This window comes from Pararge aegeria, chromosome 3 (genome assembly GCF_905163445.1).
Source record: "Pararge aegeria chromosome 3, ilParAegt1.1, whole genome shotgun sequence".
Lineage (NCBI taxonomy): Eukaryota > Metazoa > Arthropoda > Insecta > Lepidoptera > Nymphalidae > Pararge > Pararge aegeria.
In genome coordinates, this window is record NC_053182.1 from 16,250,385 (window position 1) to 16,268,871 (window position 18,487).

General features: G+C 37.2%; 2 protein-coding genes across 2 annotated transcripts in view; one reads left to right on the forward strand and one right to left on the reverse strand.

Annotated features, from left to right (window-relative positions):
• Positions 1-18,487, forward strand: part of LOC120637414 (protein Wnt-6) — a 185,631-nt gene that overhangs the window by 11,908 nt on the left and 155,236 nt on the right. The gene's annotated exons all lie outside the window — the stretch shown is intronic.
• The window catches only part of LOC120637413 (protein Wnt-10b), a 64,691-nt gene continuing 50,358 nt past the window's right edge, over positions 4,155-18,487 (reverse strand). Inside the window, exons 4-6 of the mRNA XM_039909247.1 lie at positions 6,512-6,643; positions 5,289-5,410; positions 4,155-4,389 (exon numbers count right to left, since the gene is read on the reverse strand). Coding sequence (XP_039765181.1) covers positions 4,155-4,389; positions 5,289-5,410; positions 6,512-6,643 — 489 coding nt within the window. The remainder of the gene's footprint in view (positions 4,390-5,288; positions 5,411-6,511; positions 6,644-18,487) is intronic.

Genomic DNA, 18,487 nt, shown 5'->3' on the forward strand with positions numbered 1-18,487 from the left:
GCAAGGAACATGTCCTCGAGGAACTTGAGGCGTAGGTTTTGAGCCTCAAGTGCATGGAATTACACCGGAAACCATGCCTTTCAGACCGGAACACAGCATTGCAACAATGCATGCAAACAATCATTTCTGCGTGTCGAAACCATTTTTTCAAATTTTCACGCATATCGAGCGATGGTGACGAGTATCTCTACACGATCAAATCAGATATAATGTGATCCGTAGGAGAACTAGACTTACCGACATAGCTCAGCTAGTCGCGAAGCTGAAATGACAATGGACAGGGCACATAGCTCAGAGAACCGATGGACGTTGGGGTCTGGAATGGCGATCCCGCACCGGTAAACGCAGCGAAGGTCAGTCCCCAACGACGATTACATCAAGCGAGTCGCTGGGAGTCGCTGCAGGCAGGCGGCAAAAACTCCCTACAAAAGACCTGTACAGCAGTGGACGTCCATTGGTTAAAATGATGATGATGATTAATTGTTAATAAACAGGACTCTGTCAGGTACCACTGCCCAAACGTCACGTCTGGTTTCATGGTAGATCAGCGCTGGTTCTCATTACAGTTTTTGTTTTGTCGAAAGACTTTTTTCCCCTTTGTATTTTATATTTGTGTATATCAAGAAGTTTTCCTTTCTTCCTCTAATATATATACTATATATCCAGTAGGAGCACTCAGTAAGAGCAAACATTATTTGTAGCAAGAAATAAGCAAATTTGGAGCTTGGACAGTTGACTCATATCTACTTAACCGATATCAATCGCTGAAGCTCTTCAGATTTCAATCGCACAACAATGTTATTACACCATTGACAGCATCCTTATTCGAAAAGCGATCCGTCATCCCAATGTATTTACGCCATCAAGCGCGATTCGCTGAGGGGCGGAACAAAACACAATACAAACAGTTATTCTTGCCACTTGAGAGATCATGCGTACCTTAACTGTCGGTAAAGAGAGAGGCAATCTGTCTAAATCCATTGTCATTCATCTTAATGCTTAGCAATGGTATACCTCCACTCGGTGATAGCCTATTGGTAAGGTTTGGCCTTCCTTTCGATTCTCGGAACGCACCTCTAGTCACGAAGTTATTTGCGTTTTGAGCTATACAGTCAAGGGAAATATCGCAAGGAAACCTGCATGCCTGCCATGCCACGTTCTTTAAGGTGCATGAAGGCCCACATTTATTTTTTATTATCTTTATATATTATATATTTCTTGTGTGCGTGTGTATGTCACTGAACTCCTCCTGAACGGCTGGACCGATTTGATTGAATTTTTGGGTATGCGTTTGGGTGGCACCCTGGATTCACAAATCAGGCCGCCAGATGGCGCTGGGGTCTGCTAGTATTATATAAAATGTTAGCTTAGAATACATGAACAGAAAAAGATACACCTGGAAGATGTAAAGGTTTCCACACACGGTGCAATTGGATCGGCTCGGACGGATCTACCGAGTGATTTATATATATTTTTACCTAAATGCAGGTGTATTCGGGATTGCATGCAATCTGGCATGTTGATATCTGCAAGCACACTCGCATAAGTCTTCAAACTCATGGAAATTTTCTAGTTATAGGTACCTATATATCGTCTAAACGACATGCACATGTTGCTTGCACAAGTTACTAGTGCTAACGATATGCACAGGCTATATAAATATAAACTCGCACGAACTTTCTGTGATTCCACGTCTTGTTGCAATGGATTCACCGCGATCGATAGCAGCAACTAATGGCATGTAATTGGATGGCAAATATGAAGCGATGGTTCGCTGCAATTTGCGTGCAATTGGTTGCTGCTGCGGATTGCACGTGAATGGGGTCCTTAAGATTTAGGAACTTTTTTATCACTATGAAAAAAATAATAGCACCTATTCTATGGGCGTCGGAGCACACAAAAGAGCCTCTCAAAGGGGCTAAATGGGCCAAATTAAACGGAAATAACAGCATAATTGTGAACTGCGCCATTGAGACGTCGCTCCCGTGCACTAAAACGTCCTGAAGCATTCGAAGGGCTACTTAGTTTTTTTACTTATACATATTTAGAATTTCTTGATCCAACAACGAAATATTGTAAAATGAATGTACTTAAATGTTTTTTTGACTTTTACTTGTTTATATCAGTTGAGAGCAGACTTAAATTGTGTTTATTTATTTTTATTTATACACTTTATTTGTACACCACAAATAGGAAAAAAAACAATGGACACAAAAAAGTAAACTTAAAAAGTAGGATACAAAGAGCGGCCTTATCGCTTAGTAGTGATCTCTTCCAGGCAATGTTAGGATTAGGAAAACCAAGTTTATACGCTAGAGTCTTGTGTATATTTGTGAACAAGAATTTGATGCCTAAAGAAGAAAATTGGGGCATATTTAGGATTAACGCCAATATTTAACACAATTCTTATTAAGCTGATTAGAGAGTTTTGTCTTTTTATCATTTACAAAGTAGGTAATAGGTATAGCATCAGTAATTAAATCCATACTAATATAAAAACAAGAAAACAATTTTTTGTTTGTTTGTATCTGATCGATGAACTCTGAAACTTCTTAACCGATTTTAATAATTCTTAATCTTCTTAAGCTTTACCAAGAGTAACATAGTAGATATATAATTTATGACTAGCTGTTGCCCGCGACTTCGTCCGCGTTTGTTTTTTTTTGAAGCATATTATTAAGTTGTGTAAAAGAAAATCGGGTGTAAGTAGTTTTTAAAAATTACTTTTTCTATTTTTTTTTTGTTTAATCCTATTAGAATTAATGTTACTGCTTTATAACCCTTGATGGTGATAGAGTAATTAATACTGTGATACTAATGCTACCCATTTCGGTTTCTACCGGCGCGGCGGCGGTCTAATAAAAGCTTAGAACACAAAAGCAGGCTATTGCGACCTAGCTAGCTAGAAGATAGATAGACATATTCCCTCACATATTAAAGCTTGCTTTAATATAACATTTCTTTCACGTTTATAATAATTCGCTGGATAAAACATGGTGAGAGGTTTTTTACTGATTAAAACAGGATTGTCTTATTTCATAGTTTACTTCCTTAAAATATTACAGTTTCACCTTATTTTCTATGAAATAAATAGTAAAATTACTCAATAAATATCACCCAGCCGGGGAATGTTAGCGAAAACATCTAATATGTACAACTTAAGTAAGGAATGTATCCTAGGAATGTATTATACATTTTAGGTAATTTTACGCAATTAATGAATTGTTTGCCCATGTTTTACCTACAATTTCCTAAATATCGATACATAATTTCAAAATCTTAATTTTAATAGTAAAAATTACGTTATCCATGACTACATTATGTAAAATAATTAACTAATTTAATACTGATAGATTAACAAATGTAAAGTTCAGAAGTTTAACGCTAAATCGTCTTTATGTACGTTTCTCTATATTTATTACCTAGAAAACAAAAGATATAGTAAACAGAGAGAGAAATTTTGTGCCTGTTAAATTATTACCTAATAAATAAAATAAAATAAATTGTGCTTACAAATTAATATTTATTAATTGTGCTTTTGAAGTACGTTTGTACATATATTCTAATCGAGAAATACCAATCAATGGTACCGCATTGTATTTTTCTATTCTTGGTAACAACTAGCAGTATAGACATCTCAATACAGTTCTTAACCCGTTATTTGCAAATAGATATGAATTTATCAGCTTGGCAGCTCTGACAGTATACACGCCAGGGAAAGATTCAGTTTCAGCCGTCCACATTTTCTGATGAGCGCGTGCTCTGACTTACGCAGAAAAAAAGATCGCAGATCTAATCGCTCGTTATCAAAGTCCTTTTATCTACAGACTTTGATTTATTTGATCGTACCGTTGAGGGCAGACCAGCAAAAACTTCATTTTATTGCTTGATTGCTCTACCTTCTCAGCAGCGCAGGTCCTTGCATGCGGTAGGAAATTTGAGACTAAAGAAGAGAAAAGAAACTACATGCCAATATAAACCCCACTTATCATCCTGGCACCCAAGATGCCATTACCAACAGGCCACTCTACTACATTAGTCGAATGTTCAGATATATGCTTTCATACTTAATTTGTCCTTAATAAACCTGTGTCCTTGAACGCGGAATAAGACATGTTAGACTTCAACAAAGTATGCTGAAAACTAAAGGTACGTTACTTGCAAATAGAAATCCATTTATCATCCTGGCAACGCTGACAGTCGACTCTGCAGCACCAGTGGAAGGTGCAGTTGCACGCCTTCATACTTGACTTCCTGATCAGTGCATGCCCCCGCCCGCAACAAAGCAGGTCACAGGACCCCGTCCGCGTAGTCCGTCCGATCCGACAAACCCTGCCTGATGTACCCGCGGAATCCATCTTCGGGTCCGCTTCACAAAAGCTTGGCGACCTGGTGACATACATTTTATTTACTACTACGACAATTAACAATACACACATCGCCATCTAGCCCCAAAGTAAGCGCAGCTTGTGTTGTGGGTGGTGACTGATGAATATTTATTTATAAATAATATACATAAATACTACAACTAATACACCAAATTGTACTCTCTTGCTCTGTATTTATATCTCCAACTACTTTTTTTCTATAGTGTACAATAAAAGTCTATTCATTCATTCATTCATTCATAAATACTCATAATATACAGATAAACACCCAGACACTGAAAAACATTCACGTTCATCACAGAAATATTTTCCAGTTGTAGGAATCGAATAGACGGCTTTGGACTCAGAAAGCAGGGTCGCTGCCCACTGTGCCAGTCGGCCGTCAACAACAACAAACGAAATAAGCGTGTGTGTGTGTGTGTAGTTATTAAATATTATGGAAATGTAGCTTAATATATTATGGAATTCTGTAAAGCCTGGTTCTTTATTCAATATTTAAAAACCATTTTTTAAGATACATGATTGACGTGACGTGTCCTAATTTTCATCATATAATCATCATGTCTACTCCCGTAATCAGAAGGGTTTAGGCCGTAGTCCGACGACGTGGTGACGACGTGACGTGCGCCAACATAATAACCCATTACCGGCCCACTACATTGCACGGGTCTCCTCACATAATGAAAAGGGGTTAATGCCGTAGTCCACCACGCTGGCTCAGTGCGGATTGGTGGACTTTGACAACATTATGGAGAACTCTTAAGGTATGTAAGGAAGCAAGTGATATTTTAATTGCTTAAACACATGTAACTTAGAAAAGGTTAGAGTGCTGGGATTCGAACTCACACCCCCGAAAGTGAAGAGTCGTACCCACTGGGCTATCACCGCATTAATACGTACTTTTCAAAAAACAGCAAGCTGGACTTCGGAGCAGGTCTGGCCCGACTCCTTCTCCTTCCTCGCGGCCGACCTCGTAAGACTGAAGGGCCGTTATTCAATTCCTCTTGGGCTACTACGAGTGCCTGAAAAGATCAGAAGGGTGTTCACCATCATCATCAGGTTACTGGCTAATTAAATACTCGATGCTGGAGACGAGCCCCCTTTTTTTTTTATACAGAGAAAATGCCTGACGCAAACCACTCCGTTGGGGGAAACGGAGTAGTTATTTTGGGACTTGCACCCACTAAAAACTCTGTGTGTCCCTCGATAGACCTATCAGTGAGAGCACGGGGTTCACTTGCGTATTCACCGCACTCTCGCCAAGGTTTTCACCCCCCAGTGCATGGCGGGTCCTATCAACAATGGCCTGATCGCTGTCCAAATCCTCCAGAGAGGCGTGCGCTACACGGCACGCCTTCTTAGGCCTGTCATTAGTTGGGTAACAAACTTCCCCTTTAATTCGCCACCCGCGGGCCTACAACTCATGGAGGCGGGAGGTCATTGGTTGCTCTCCGGCGCCCGGTTCGTCTCCTGCGAGAGGGGAGTGTTCTCCTGTTGCGGCTGTGCCGTCGAGCTGCTTCATTGTGATTATTCTAATAGCTTCTTAGATTACAAATTACAACTTCTTTGGTTTAATATTAGAATCCAGAGTGCTGCTACTCCTCGAATGCATCACGGATTGCAAAAAATAATGCAGAAAAAATTATATCTAATTGAAATGTTGCATACTGAAATCGAATCCAGTCATGCCACAATCTCTAACTTTTTTCTTGTTCTGTGATAGGTTGCTTGGTAGAGATCGCTTGTTAGCGATAAAGCCGCCCATTTTAACTTCCTATCTGTAATTTTTTCCTAGTTAAACTTTTTATCATGTTTCGGTGTAAGATTAAGTGTATTAAATGAATAAAAACTTGTGAAAGATTTGAAGAAATTATTCTAAGGTCTTTACGGTGACAGACGAACTCAAAGGTTGTAACACCTTCTGTCACCTTTCTGTTGTGAGAGTCGCTTTACGCAAGCAGCACGAGACCATGTATATAACAAGCCTCTTATAAAAAACCTTTGTCTAGCTGACGACGACAAACAGGTTAGATGGTGGCCTAAATGGGTAAAAGAGGAATGACATAGATTGAAATCTTGGGCTCATGTCAATTTTTACATATAAATCATTGTTCCCAACTTACTTTGCGATATTGTCGTTTAATAGTGGAAGCCACAGCCCTGAAGTCGGGCGTGGCACGCCAGCACGTCCGTAATTGACAGCTCCCTGACAGCCCGTGGCACTTGCACCGCACCTCCATGTGAGACGACAGAATCTGGGAATAACGTAAAAAAGTCAGAATTCGGCTGTACATCTGTCAACACAACACTATTTTTATGCCAATATATACCACCACCACCTACATCAAGCTAAGAATAAAGAGCTGTAAGAGATTGCTTGAGCAACAAGAGCGCTTTGCACACAACTGTAGTTTTGTCTTTTTACTTTGGGACTAGATGGTGATGTGTGCATTGTTGTAGTATATATATTTTTTTTATTCTCTTCTTTTCCGTGTCTTGCATTGTTTCGCTCTACGTGCAATATAGTTTTCAAAATCAATAATAATAAATTACGGGTTAATTTATTATTTTATTTATATTATTACTTTGTTCAGTCCTAAGCATAGATTGACCGATAGTTACTTGAAAATCTGTCCTCAGCTCGATTTCGGTTTATTTAAAAGTCCTTGGGCAAAAATATAGGATACCTAGATGTAATATGTATTTGGGGCTATAGTTAGAATATTTGAACGTATAGCGAAATGAGGTTTTATAAAATTTGGCTCCCAAAGCATACGCTTAATTAGCCATTTATCTTGAAGTAAACTTCGCATAAACGTCATTCTGTCATTTTATTCTGTCTTTGTAGGGCCGTAGTTGGGTCTGATGAAGAGATTCATGATTCAGGTATTTAATGCAATAATAAACCTATCCCAAACATACATTTAGTTTTAAATATACTCAAACTGTTTCCATAAATATACGTCATAGTGCTATATCTATCTATAATTAATATTATATAGAGATTTTTTGTTTGTTTTGTTTGTAGCGAATAGGCTCCGAAACTACTGGACCGATTTTAATCATTTCTTCACCAAAAGAACTAACTAACTCGAAGTAACATAGGCTATAATTTATTTTTAAAAATATTGGAGATCCTTAAAAAAATTGCAATAATGTAAACCTTACTTGGCGTGCGCTGAGAAAACTATTGGTGGTACATAAAAATGATGTACCACGTCATTATAGTACTCATTATCACGAGGAAACATATCTAGGTAACTATCATAGTTAAATATCAATAGCAGCTTTTGTGTTCTTAAATTTTATTAGATCGCCTGTAAAAACAAATTGGGTTACATTTGTAACCGCAGACTGGCGCAGTGGGCAGCGACCCTGCTTTCTGAGTCCTAGGCTGTGGGTTCGATTCCCACAACTGGAAAATGTTTGTGTGATGAACATGATTGTTTTTCAGTGTCTGGGTGTTTATCTGTATATTATAAGTATTTATATGTATTATATTCATAAAAATATTCAACAGCTATCTTAGTACCCATAACACAAGCTACGCTTACTTTGGGGCTAGATGGCGATCTGTGTATTGTCGTTTTATATATTTTTTTTTTTTTATTTATATTTATTTGTATCGCAATAGTTAATTTATATTCAAATAAATAGTTTTATCATCAGGGATATTTATGCAGCAATAACATACTGAATTCATTCAAAATAGACTTTAGATTTAGATTGAGCAGCTATCGCGTGTTTTTAAAAATTAAGGACTAGCTAAGCTAAAGAGTGACGTTTAGAGATAAGTGGGTAGGAACCTACACTTAATTGAAAAAGTTTTTTTTAAAAACAACACAGATTTTTGTCACAAAATACACTACAAAAAATTATCTTTAGAACTACACGTACATTGAATGCTAAGTATTTACAGAATACGTACTTATTTATTTTATTATTAGTATCTTCACTCCTAATTTAACGGTTATAGAGATATTCGTTGATAGAGATAACAGCTGAAACCGAAGTAGGTAGGTACACTGAATTCTCCAAATTGGGCCCAATTTCTTTACTGTCTCCAGTCAACGTCGCTTACCCAGCGCAATCGACTATTTTTACTGCTACTGCCACACATCTCCCAAATAAACTAACTGTTCCCACGAGATGCTTTAAAAACCAAAAAAAAGCGGACGAAGTCGCGAGCAACAGCTAGTTGTTATATACTATTGATAAGTAAGAAATTTTGTCGATGATTATAAAACGATGGGCATTGGACACAATGCCCATCGTTTTATAATCAACATAGAAATACTATATTTCCCAGTCATCCGTCATAAAAGGCGGCCCACAAAACCATTAATCCGCGGTGTCCCGATACGTGACCGCATCCCGCACAATTACGTGATCGAGCCACCCACTAGTTCATAACATTTACATAATTAAACGCCTCACTGCAATCACGCTGACGTCTTAATTTCGCCAAAGCCGCCGGCGGAATAATTTCCCAAATTGAGTCGGGGCAAAAATTCAAATAAATCGGTGTCCCGGCCCGCCTCTCGATCCTGCGGGCCCTTAATAACCCGGTATTAAGAGCGCCCGCGATAGAATTCGCCACCCAAGACGTTTGTAATACGTCGTAATGAAGCCGGAATATTAAAAATGGCCTCGAACCGCTTATTATGTTCTCACCTCAGCGGGCGTTTCGTAAAATACGGCGGGCTAATATGGGCCCCGGGGCAAGGCCCGGCCACGCCACCGCCGCATAAGGTCATAATGGTGGCGCTATCTATAACACTTTAAGGCTGTTTCGGATGAATTGAGCCATGCTGTGATGTAAGGCGTAATTATTGTCACGGATAGATTCTGTGGCATATTTCAAAATTGTGCTGGCATTCTGTTAACTGCTGCACATAAAGCTGTAACAGTACAAAAGCTGAAATCATCATCGTCATCAGCCTGTAGTCCCTCTTCTGTGGGAGGTTTTATCTCTCATAGGAGAGAGGGTTGAAGAGCAAAGACTCACCATGCTGCTCCAATGGTGCAATATAATCATTAAAGCCCACCTTCGCCTTGCGCCGTGACAATATTCACGACTTAACGTGCTCTTCGAAGCACGGGGATACCCACTGGATTCACCTAGTGGTAAGCGATGATACTATCTAAGAAACTTCGCATTGTAGCAACGTGGAGTTTCTAAGCACTAGTATCCCTCTCTCCAATTAGAGGAGTGCTTAAAGAAAGCGTGAGAAATTTAGTCTCAATAAGATGAGTTTTTATCACATTTATGTTTAAATTTTTAATTTAAATATAATACCCGTTTTAACTTAACATTGGAATCGCCCTAATCCTTGCCTTAGTTCATTCCTAGAGAAAAAATACGTGCACAAACTCATAAGTGATGTCTTAGACGTTAGGCGTAAAGTTACGACGCCGATTCTGCGGATCGTAAAGTGAAGGGGCCACTAAAATAATAAAAAATATATAAATTCGGTTTTTTTAATAACCTTAAATCCATACAAAAATTTAAAAATATGATAATACAAACACAAAATGCCAAACCTTGTGGAATCCAGAACCATAGACAAGCCAGGTTACAGTTAATTTATGCCTAGTTAAGGTAAATGTATGCCTAGCATTCTTCTTTGATTAGGCGTTACTCACTTAGGCATCGCCTTGTCCGACGTTATTGAAAACGTGCATAAGTGTTAAAACGTCATTTGTTGAGAACAATAAAATAAATAGATCTTTCGCCCCAGAGTGCCTGATGGAAGCAATAGACTGATGACTTACACAAAATTGTGTAAGCAACACTTGACGAATGATTATAAGTTTCTGGACATTTGAATTGGGCCTTGATAATTTTAACGATCTCACTGATTACGTGACCACTTAATTTCATTCCCGTTTAAGTTGTTTACACACTGCCTGGCGCAAGACATTTTATATGATTGCAAACAATAAATATGTTCGCCCTGATTTCTGAGTCCAAGGCCGTGGGTTCGATTCCCACAACTGGAAAATGTTTGTGTGATGAACATGAATGTTTTTCAGTGACTGGATGTTTATCTTTATATTATAAGTATTTATGTTTATTATTAATAAAAATATTCATCAATCATCTTAGGACACATAGCACAAGCTATGCTCACTTTGGGGCTAGATGGCGATGTGTGTATTGTCGTATTACATTTATTTAAACATATAAATTGATTGCGGTTGTATAAGCGATCCGTCCCGACTTTGCACGGGTGAATTGTAGATATTAATGTGGATTAATTTAATCTATCTTGTAAGGTATAGCCAGCGTTTGCAAAATATTATGTTTGTTACGACATCACGTTACAAATCTTTGAATTTCTAAGCTTTTTGGCTACTTTTATTTTTATGTGAACAATATGATTCCACTTCTTACATAAATAAGATATTCTAATAATGATTTAAGTTCACTTACCCGCATAAGGGCATCATGGTGGGTCTATGCTCTCAAACCTCTCCCATAAAACAGTAACAATACAGTCTGTGCCCAGCAGTGGGATTAACAGAATAATAATGTTGTTTGATAATGTCTCACAGCAGTAACTACCTTACAATGTGATAGGCGCTTAATATTCGACTGAGTACGGCTGCGGTAGCAAAAACTAGACAAATAATGACAGCCACAGCCTAACGTATCATTATATACAATAGCTCCAATTAAAAATGTTCTCCAGTATGTAATTTCCTGTGGTGTGTGTTTAAAAATAACAGATTAGAGGTGACTTTGTCTAGAGGTTGATATTATCATAAATTAATCATTATTTATATCCATAAGCCTCTTTACGGGCCAGAATCTGGGTGATGTTAATATGTTATGCTATGTTGTAAATATGTTTTGACAAATATCCTATTGTTATTATGAGAGGTAAACTGACACTATTTCAAGCTTATACCTACCTTATAATAAACATTCAAAGCAGTTATGGACTTGTGCAAAAATAAGAGACTGTCTAACCTCTTTTCATCGACGGAGACGAGATTTGTTTTTACTTTGTTTTTAGACAAGAGATATTATTTCCTGCTTTTAAGTAGTGTTTCTTAGGAATCCGTAGTCCAACAATACTGTATTCAGCACTAGGTATCACTCCTAAATGAATAAATATTTTACACTAAATCGTTCCACAAAACAATAGGCTCTTCTCTCAGAGTACTCATGAACTTCTAGGGTTAATAAATCTATTTGCAATTGTGTTATTACAAAAATATGGCATTCCCCTTTAAGAAAGATAATACAGAAATATAAGAGCAACATTTTTTCAATAATAAATGAGCTAGAATAATCCTAATATTTGTGCTGATAAAAATCATTTTAGCTCTTTAAAGGCGTGGAACACTGTAGCCCACATGTTCCTTGTGTATATAAGCCTTTGCCGTCTTAGACTGGAGCATTACTTACCAGACTGGGGGCCCAGGTCAGATTGCAGTTAAGAGCTAACTTGTAGTGGAATAAAAAAAAAAACGAAGAACAGCGCTATACATTGCTCGTTTCTCTAATACTTTAATATCACAGCCATAGCTAGCCAGAGTTGTGTATCATCAAATATTTTAATTAAATATTGAATTTAAAAATAAAATAGCTAGTGATTCACGGTTTAATCTATAGGACGATTAGGATTAGCAGTGACTAAGTTAATCGGTTTAACATGGCCGTAACTAATCCGACGGACGAATTAGTCGTGGCTAAAACCCCACACGAGGACTTCAGGTGATTAAAAAGGTACCTACAGCGTTTGCCTGGGTGTTTATGGGTACATGCATAAATAACCCAAGGTCATTCAATTAGTTATATTTGAACTTCTTCTTTCGATGCCATGTTGATACATATATATATATTTTTAATTATTTATACACTTTAGATGTACACCACAAAAAGAAAAAACTTACAAACTAGGAAGCGATCTCTTTTTTCGAAAAAAAATTTAATAAGCAACGCTAATGAGACACTGTAATACTTAAACCGATAGTAAAATCAGTATTAAATTATTCATGCTCATCACATAAACATTTTCCAGTAGTGGGAATCGAACCCACGGCCTTGGGCTCAGAAAGAAGGGTCGCTGCAAACTATGCAGCATAACTATATATGCGCCAATCGGCCGTCAATTTTATAGATACTTATCTTATACTTACCTACTAAAATCCAAAGTTAGGTTAAGTTGGAAAATAAATATTCATGGGCACTTACGTTAGATTCATTAGTGGCAGTTTCCAAGATTGGTAGTCGCTCCAATCCATTCGCTCACTTAGTATTTTAGTAAGCCATATTTAGTAATTATGATGCCTTTAATAATCATTAATATTAGCTTTAACCATCCCTACCTAATGTATATATAAAGGTTTGAATATTATGAATGAATATCAAATAGAGGATAATTGAAATATTTTACTTGTTATCTAAAAGAGTTTCTATGTACCAAATAGTGTGGCATCGATTTCAATCACTAAAGTGTTTTTTAAACAAATTTGAATAACACTATCTTTAGGTGTGTCGCTCTGGGCTCTTAATATCATCAAATACTTAAATACATACAGAAATCATGACAATAAAACCATCTAGGCGTAAGACAATTTATATATATCTTTAATACAAGTGAATAGCTTATTAACCATTTATATATACCTTTAATACAAGTGAATAGCTTATTAACCATTTATAGACAAAGAGCTAGTGGCAATTTCCACTTCCTGCTTTGGATCAAGTAATTTGTCGTTAGTTGTGATAATTATGTGCTATCCTTATTTTTTGGTCAAATCTGCCAATTAGTTATTGTGTTACTTTGAATGCGTAATATATACCTTACTGCTAAAAGACATTATCTGCAGGTATCATACCTTTTTACAGAGTCATGGTATTTAAAATCAATAAGCCCGGAGAAACAGACTTTGTGACTTTGTGACTTTGTGACTTTAATAATCTTAAATGTGACTTTTTTATAGTACTTAATCATCGACAGACCAAGCAGATTATTGTGTTAGGCGGTTGTTTTCCTGATGGAAATAGAGGGTATGCACAGGGCATGCATATGATACTAAATTATGCATATGATATTAAATTAGGAAAATCTCCAGTAAAAGTTATAAAAACTTAAGGGTAAGCTTTTTATAACTCTTACTATGCCTATCCTTAAGCTTTTTATAACTCGTACTGGAGATTTTTTCATTTTATATTATATGCCCGTTTAGTACATACGTTGTGCAAACCCTGCAAAACCAAACAAAACACGCCACTACAGTTCGCCGAGCATACACGCAACACGCCTACAAAGCGCCATATTCTGTCATAGACATATGTAGTTGTTAAGTCTAATGTGCGAAAACCACACCTTTCAGAGCAACAATGCTGGCAGCAGAAATAAGCACGGCGGTAGTACTTTCCCAGACGACCTTTTCTTTTTTTTTTTTTTACGAGGAGGAAAAAATCCCTTCGGACCTCTGCCTAATGGCAGGGCATGTCCGACTTGCACGGACTAAAACAACCACCTCTATCTGCCAGGTCTGCACGGAACCGCTGGGCATTACTTCATGCCGACCTTCTTTAAGCGTTTTCTCTCTTTTCCTTCTCATCTCTTCGGTGGCGCCGTCGGTGGCGCCACTTGTCGTGTAAACATGTCGGACTTCTTCATTGCGTTATAAAAATTAACATTTATTTCCAAAGTAGATAAAACTCAGTATAATTCTTATACAAACAATCATTACTGTGCAATAAACCTGTGTTGATGTTATCTCGTAAGAAAGCGAAGTGGTTTTTAAGAAATAGTGGTGTAAAAATAATAACGGCAACTACTCAAAATTATTCACTATCCTGTTAATTATATGGTGTAATTGTGTAGTAAACGTGTGACAGAGTGCCCCAAAACGAATATTTGAACCGCTTAAGTTATCACTGTGAAAGTTTGTACCTTTAAAATTACTCGTGATTACTCATCAAAATTTACTTTCATAATATTGTCATGACTACCTGCATACCATCTGTTTAAAAACACAAATACAGTCCAGCCAGTTGGAGTTTTTCGCAATTTAAATAAACAAGCCAGTGGCGCAGTTTGTAAAGTACGGACTATTTAGGCAGAGTCGTGCGATCGAATCCTGACCTCCTCAGTAGTTTTTTTCATCATTAAAATTTCGTTAATATTTTGATCCTCAAGCTATGGCAACTAACTTAAATGCTAAAGTATGTGCTGGATGCAGAAGTGCTTTGCCTAAAAAAGAATTTCTTAGTTGTATCACTTGCAAATCTAAGTATGATTACGAATGTGCCAACATAACTCCAAAGCAGTTTGAAGAAATGGATCAAATCAAAAGAAATAATTGGAAATGCCCTGAGTGTTGCAGTAAACAACCAAAGACTGGCAATACGCATACGCCCGTTAGATCCGCCGCCTCGTTCACTAAATTAACCAATGAGAGCTCGCCCGAGACTTATGTCACTGCTAGGAAAAAACAAAATAAGACTGCTGCTTTTCCATCTACTAGTGGTGGCGATAACTACTTGACCGAGGGTACTCTTCGCGATATTCTTCAACAAGAATTGTCTTCCACGATACAAAAACTAGTTACGGCGCAACTAAATTCAATTAATGAACAAATATCAGGATTCAGCGACTCAATGTCTTTTATAAACGCGCAGTTTGAGGAAATGAGAGTTACAATAGACGAAAAATCGGCTATTATAAACCATTTGAAAAAAGAAAATTTTCATCTCCAGACCTCGGTTAAAGACCTTACAACTAGACTGAATATTGTGGAATTGCATATGAGAGAATGCAACATTGAAATTAATGGTATCCCGGAGCATAAAACCGAAAATCTAATTAACACAGTAGTACAATTAGGACAGGCTGTAAAAAACCATGTTTCTGTTGATTATATTCAGCTAGCTACTCGAGTAGCTAAACTGAACAAAAACACTGATAAGCCACGTTCTGTAATAGTAAAGCTCCGCACCACAAAGCACCGTGACGCTCTTCTAGCAGCTGTAGCACAATACAATAAGAAGAATCCTGAAGACAAATTAAGCACCCACCACCTAGGAATTGGAGGATCACATGCTCCTATATACGTATCAGAACATCTAACTCCGGGAAGTAAATCTCTACACGCTGCTGCACGCATAAAAGCTAAAGAAAAGAAATATCGCTTTACGTGGATTCGAAATGGGAAAATTTATGTCCGCAAAGATGAGTTTAGTCAAGCTGTAGTAATAAAGAATGAAGATAGTCTTAAGCTTTTAGTTTAGTTTAATAAATAATACTATTTATGCGAATGTTGTGGCTGTTACATATTTTTTACGGGTCTAGAGATATATTATCAAAATGTGCGAGGATTGAGAACAAAGACTAACGATGTGCTTAAGAATATCTTTATTTCAGATTATAAAATTATTGTATTTACTGAGACTTGGCTAAATTCTAGTATATTCGATAACGAATTATTTGATTCCCGTTATGTTACCTACAGAAAAGATCGTACCTGTTCCCTAGAATCTAAAAAAGATGGAGGAGGCGTTCTTATTGCGATTTCACGTGAGATTTCATCTTCTCGTGTAATCGGTTGGGAAACTGGTGAAGAGAATATATGGGTAGTCCTAGAAATATGTTGTAACCACGTTATGAAACGAATTGGTCTTTGTGTCGTTTACTTGCCTCCACCGGTTAAACTAGACATTTTGAATAAATTTTTGGAGAGTGTAGATAATGTAACCAATCACGTAGACGACATCATTCTGTTGGGAGACTTTAATATGGGTTTTATTAATTGGTCTTCTAGTGATAATTGTGCGTACACAACACCATCAAACTACAGTAATGCTCTTGGATTCTCCCTCGTCGACTTTATATGTATTCATAATTTATACCAATTTAATTGTATCAGAAACTGTGACGACAGACTTTTGGACTTGGTACTAAGTAACATGATTAACATTACTGTAACTCAACCCTCGAACCTCCTTAGCAAGCTTGATTTGTACCATCCTAGCTTGTTAATAAGTATCGAATACTCACATGTCTCGTACCTTCGCCCTAAAAGTCGTGTCGATTATAATTACTTTAAAGCTGATTATACTACCATTGTTAAAAAAACTAAAAACATTGATTGGATACATAAATTTTCTGCCTGTAAGGATGTCGACGCTATGGTTCAGACATTTCATAAATGCTTGTTTGAGATTATCGAAAATTCTGTACCGAAACGTAAGGTAAAGTCAACTAAGTACCCTACTTTTTTCAAACGCAACTTAATTAAACTCTTAACTGATAAAGACAAACTCCGAGCCAAATTTCGCAAATATAAGAACCCCAGAGATAACTTAGAATTTGAAATCATTCGGGGACGCTGTCATAAACTCTACGATATATGCCTTAATGAATATAAACATGATGTTGAATCAAATATCCTAATAAATCCAAAATACTTCTGGAAATATTTCAAAAATAAAAAGAAAGGTGAATCATCCCTGCCCGATTCTATGAAATTGGGAAACGTAATTGCAAAATCTGGAACGGATATAGCGAATCTTTTTGCTGACCATTTTTCTTCTATCTACAGTAATACAACTAATAACAATTCGATAGTATTGCAACAAAGTAGCAACTTTACTCATTTGGCTAAGATAAAATTACTAGAAGCTGACGTATTAAAGCAGATTAAATCATTAGATCCCCAAAAGGGTGCGGGCCCTGACGGTATTCCTCCCATATTTGTTAAGCGTTGTGGCTCAGGAATTGCTCTACCTTTGACACTCATTTATAATCGATCTCTAGAGCAAGGCATCTTTCCTGAAGAGTGGAAAAAGGCTCGAATTGTACCCGTATTTAAAAAGGGTGATCGAACTGATATCAAAAATTATCGCCCCATCTCTATCCTTTCGTGCTTTTCTAAACTTTTCGAAAGTCTTGTGTACCCCATGCTTGCCAAACACTTAGATAATTTTCTGACAAGCGCGCAACATGGGTTCAGAAGCGGACTGTCCGTACAAACGAACTTATCAGATTTCACATCGGATCTTATAAAAGAACTGGATAAGGGTCAGCAGATCGATGCTATATATACAGATTTTAGCAGCGCGTTTGATAAAGTTGACCACCAACTTCTTGTCCACAAGCTTTCTCAGTACGGTATTGGGTCTTCCCTTATAAAATGGTTTAAATCATATCTTGAGCAGAGATCCCAAATTGTTGTAGTAAATGGTTATGAATCTATCAGTTACCTAGCCCAATCGGGGGTACCTCAGGGTTCTCATTTAGGGCCTCTATTATTTCTGGTTTTTATTAACGACATAACAACTGGAGTGAAAAACTGTTCTTGCTCATTATTTGCAGATGACTTGAAAATTTATAAAACCGTAAAATCGGAAGATGACATTAATTTGATACAAGATGACCTGAATAGAATAGTTAAATGGTGTGAGGTCAATAGTATGGCTCTTAATGCTAAAAAATGTTTTCATGTAAAATATACAAGAAAGAAAAAACCACTTGTCTCTAGTTACTCAATTGGTAATGTTGTACTGCAAGATGTACCGGAGATCCAAGACTTAGGAGTCACTATTGACAACAAGCTAAATTTCAGATCACATGTGAATAATGTTGTTACTAAAGCCGCGAAGATTCTGGGGTTCTTAAAACGTAATACGAGGGGGTTTTCCATTAAGACTAAAATTATATTATATAATGCCTTAGTGAGAAGCAGCCTCGAATACGCGAGTACTATCTGGAATCCTGCTTACTGCGTGCACTCGCAGCGCCTTGAAAGTATACAGCGCGCTTTTACTCGGCACCTGGCTTTTTATGTCAGTGGCCTTTCACACAGACAGCCATATAATCAGCGATTGGCAGTATTTAAAATGACATCTCTTCGTAACAGGCGGGATATTCTTGATCTGTGTTTTTTACATAAAATATTACAAAACAAAATTAAATGTAACAACCTTCTCAATCATATATCTCTGACTGTCCCGCGCCGGTACACCAGAAGTTGCAAATCCACAAATTTTTTTCATATACCATTTACTAAATCCCATCTCGGAAAACAAGCGCCTATTATACGTATTTGTGCGAAATACAACGATTTATCTAAAA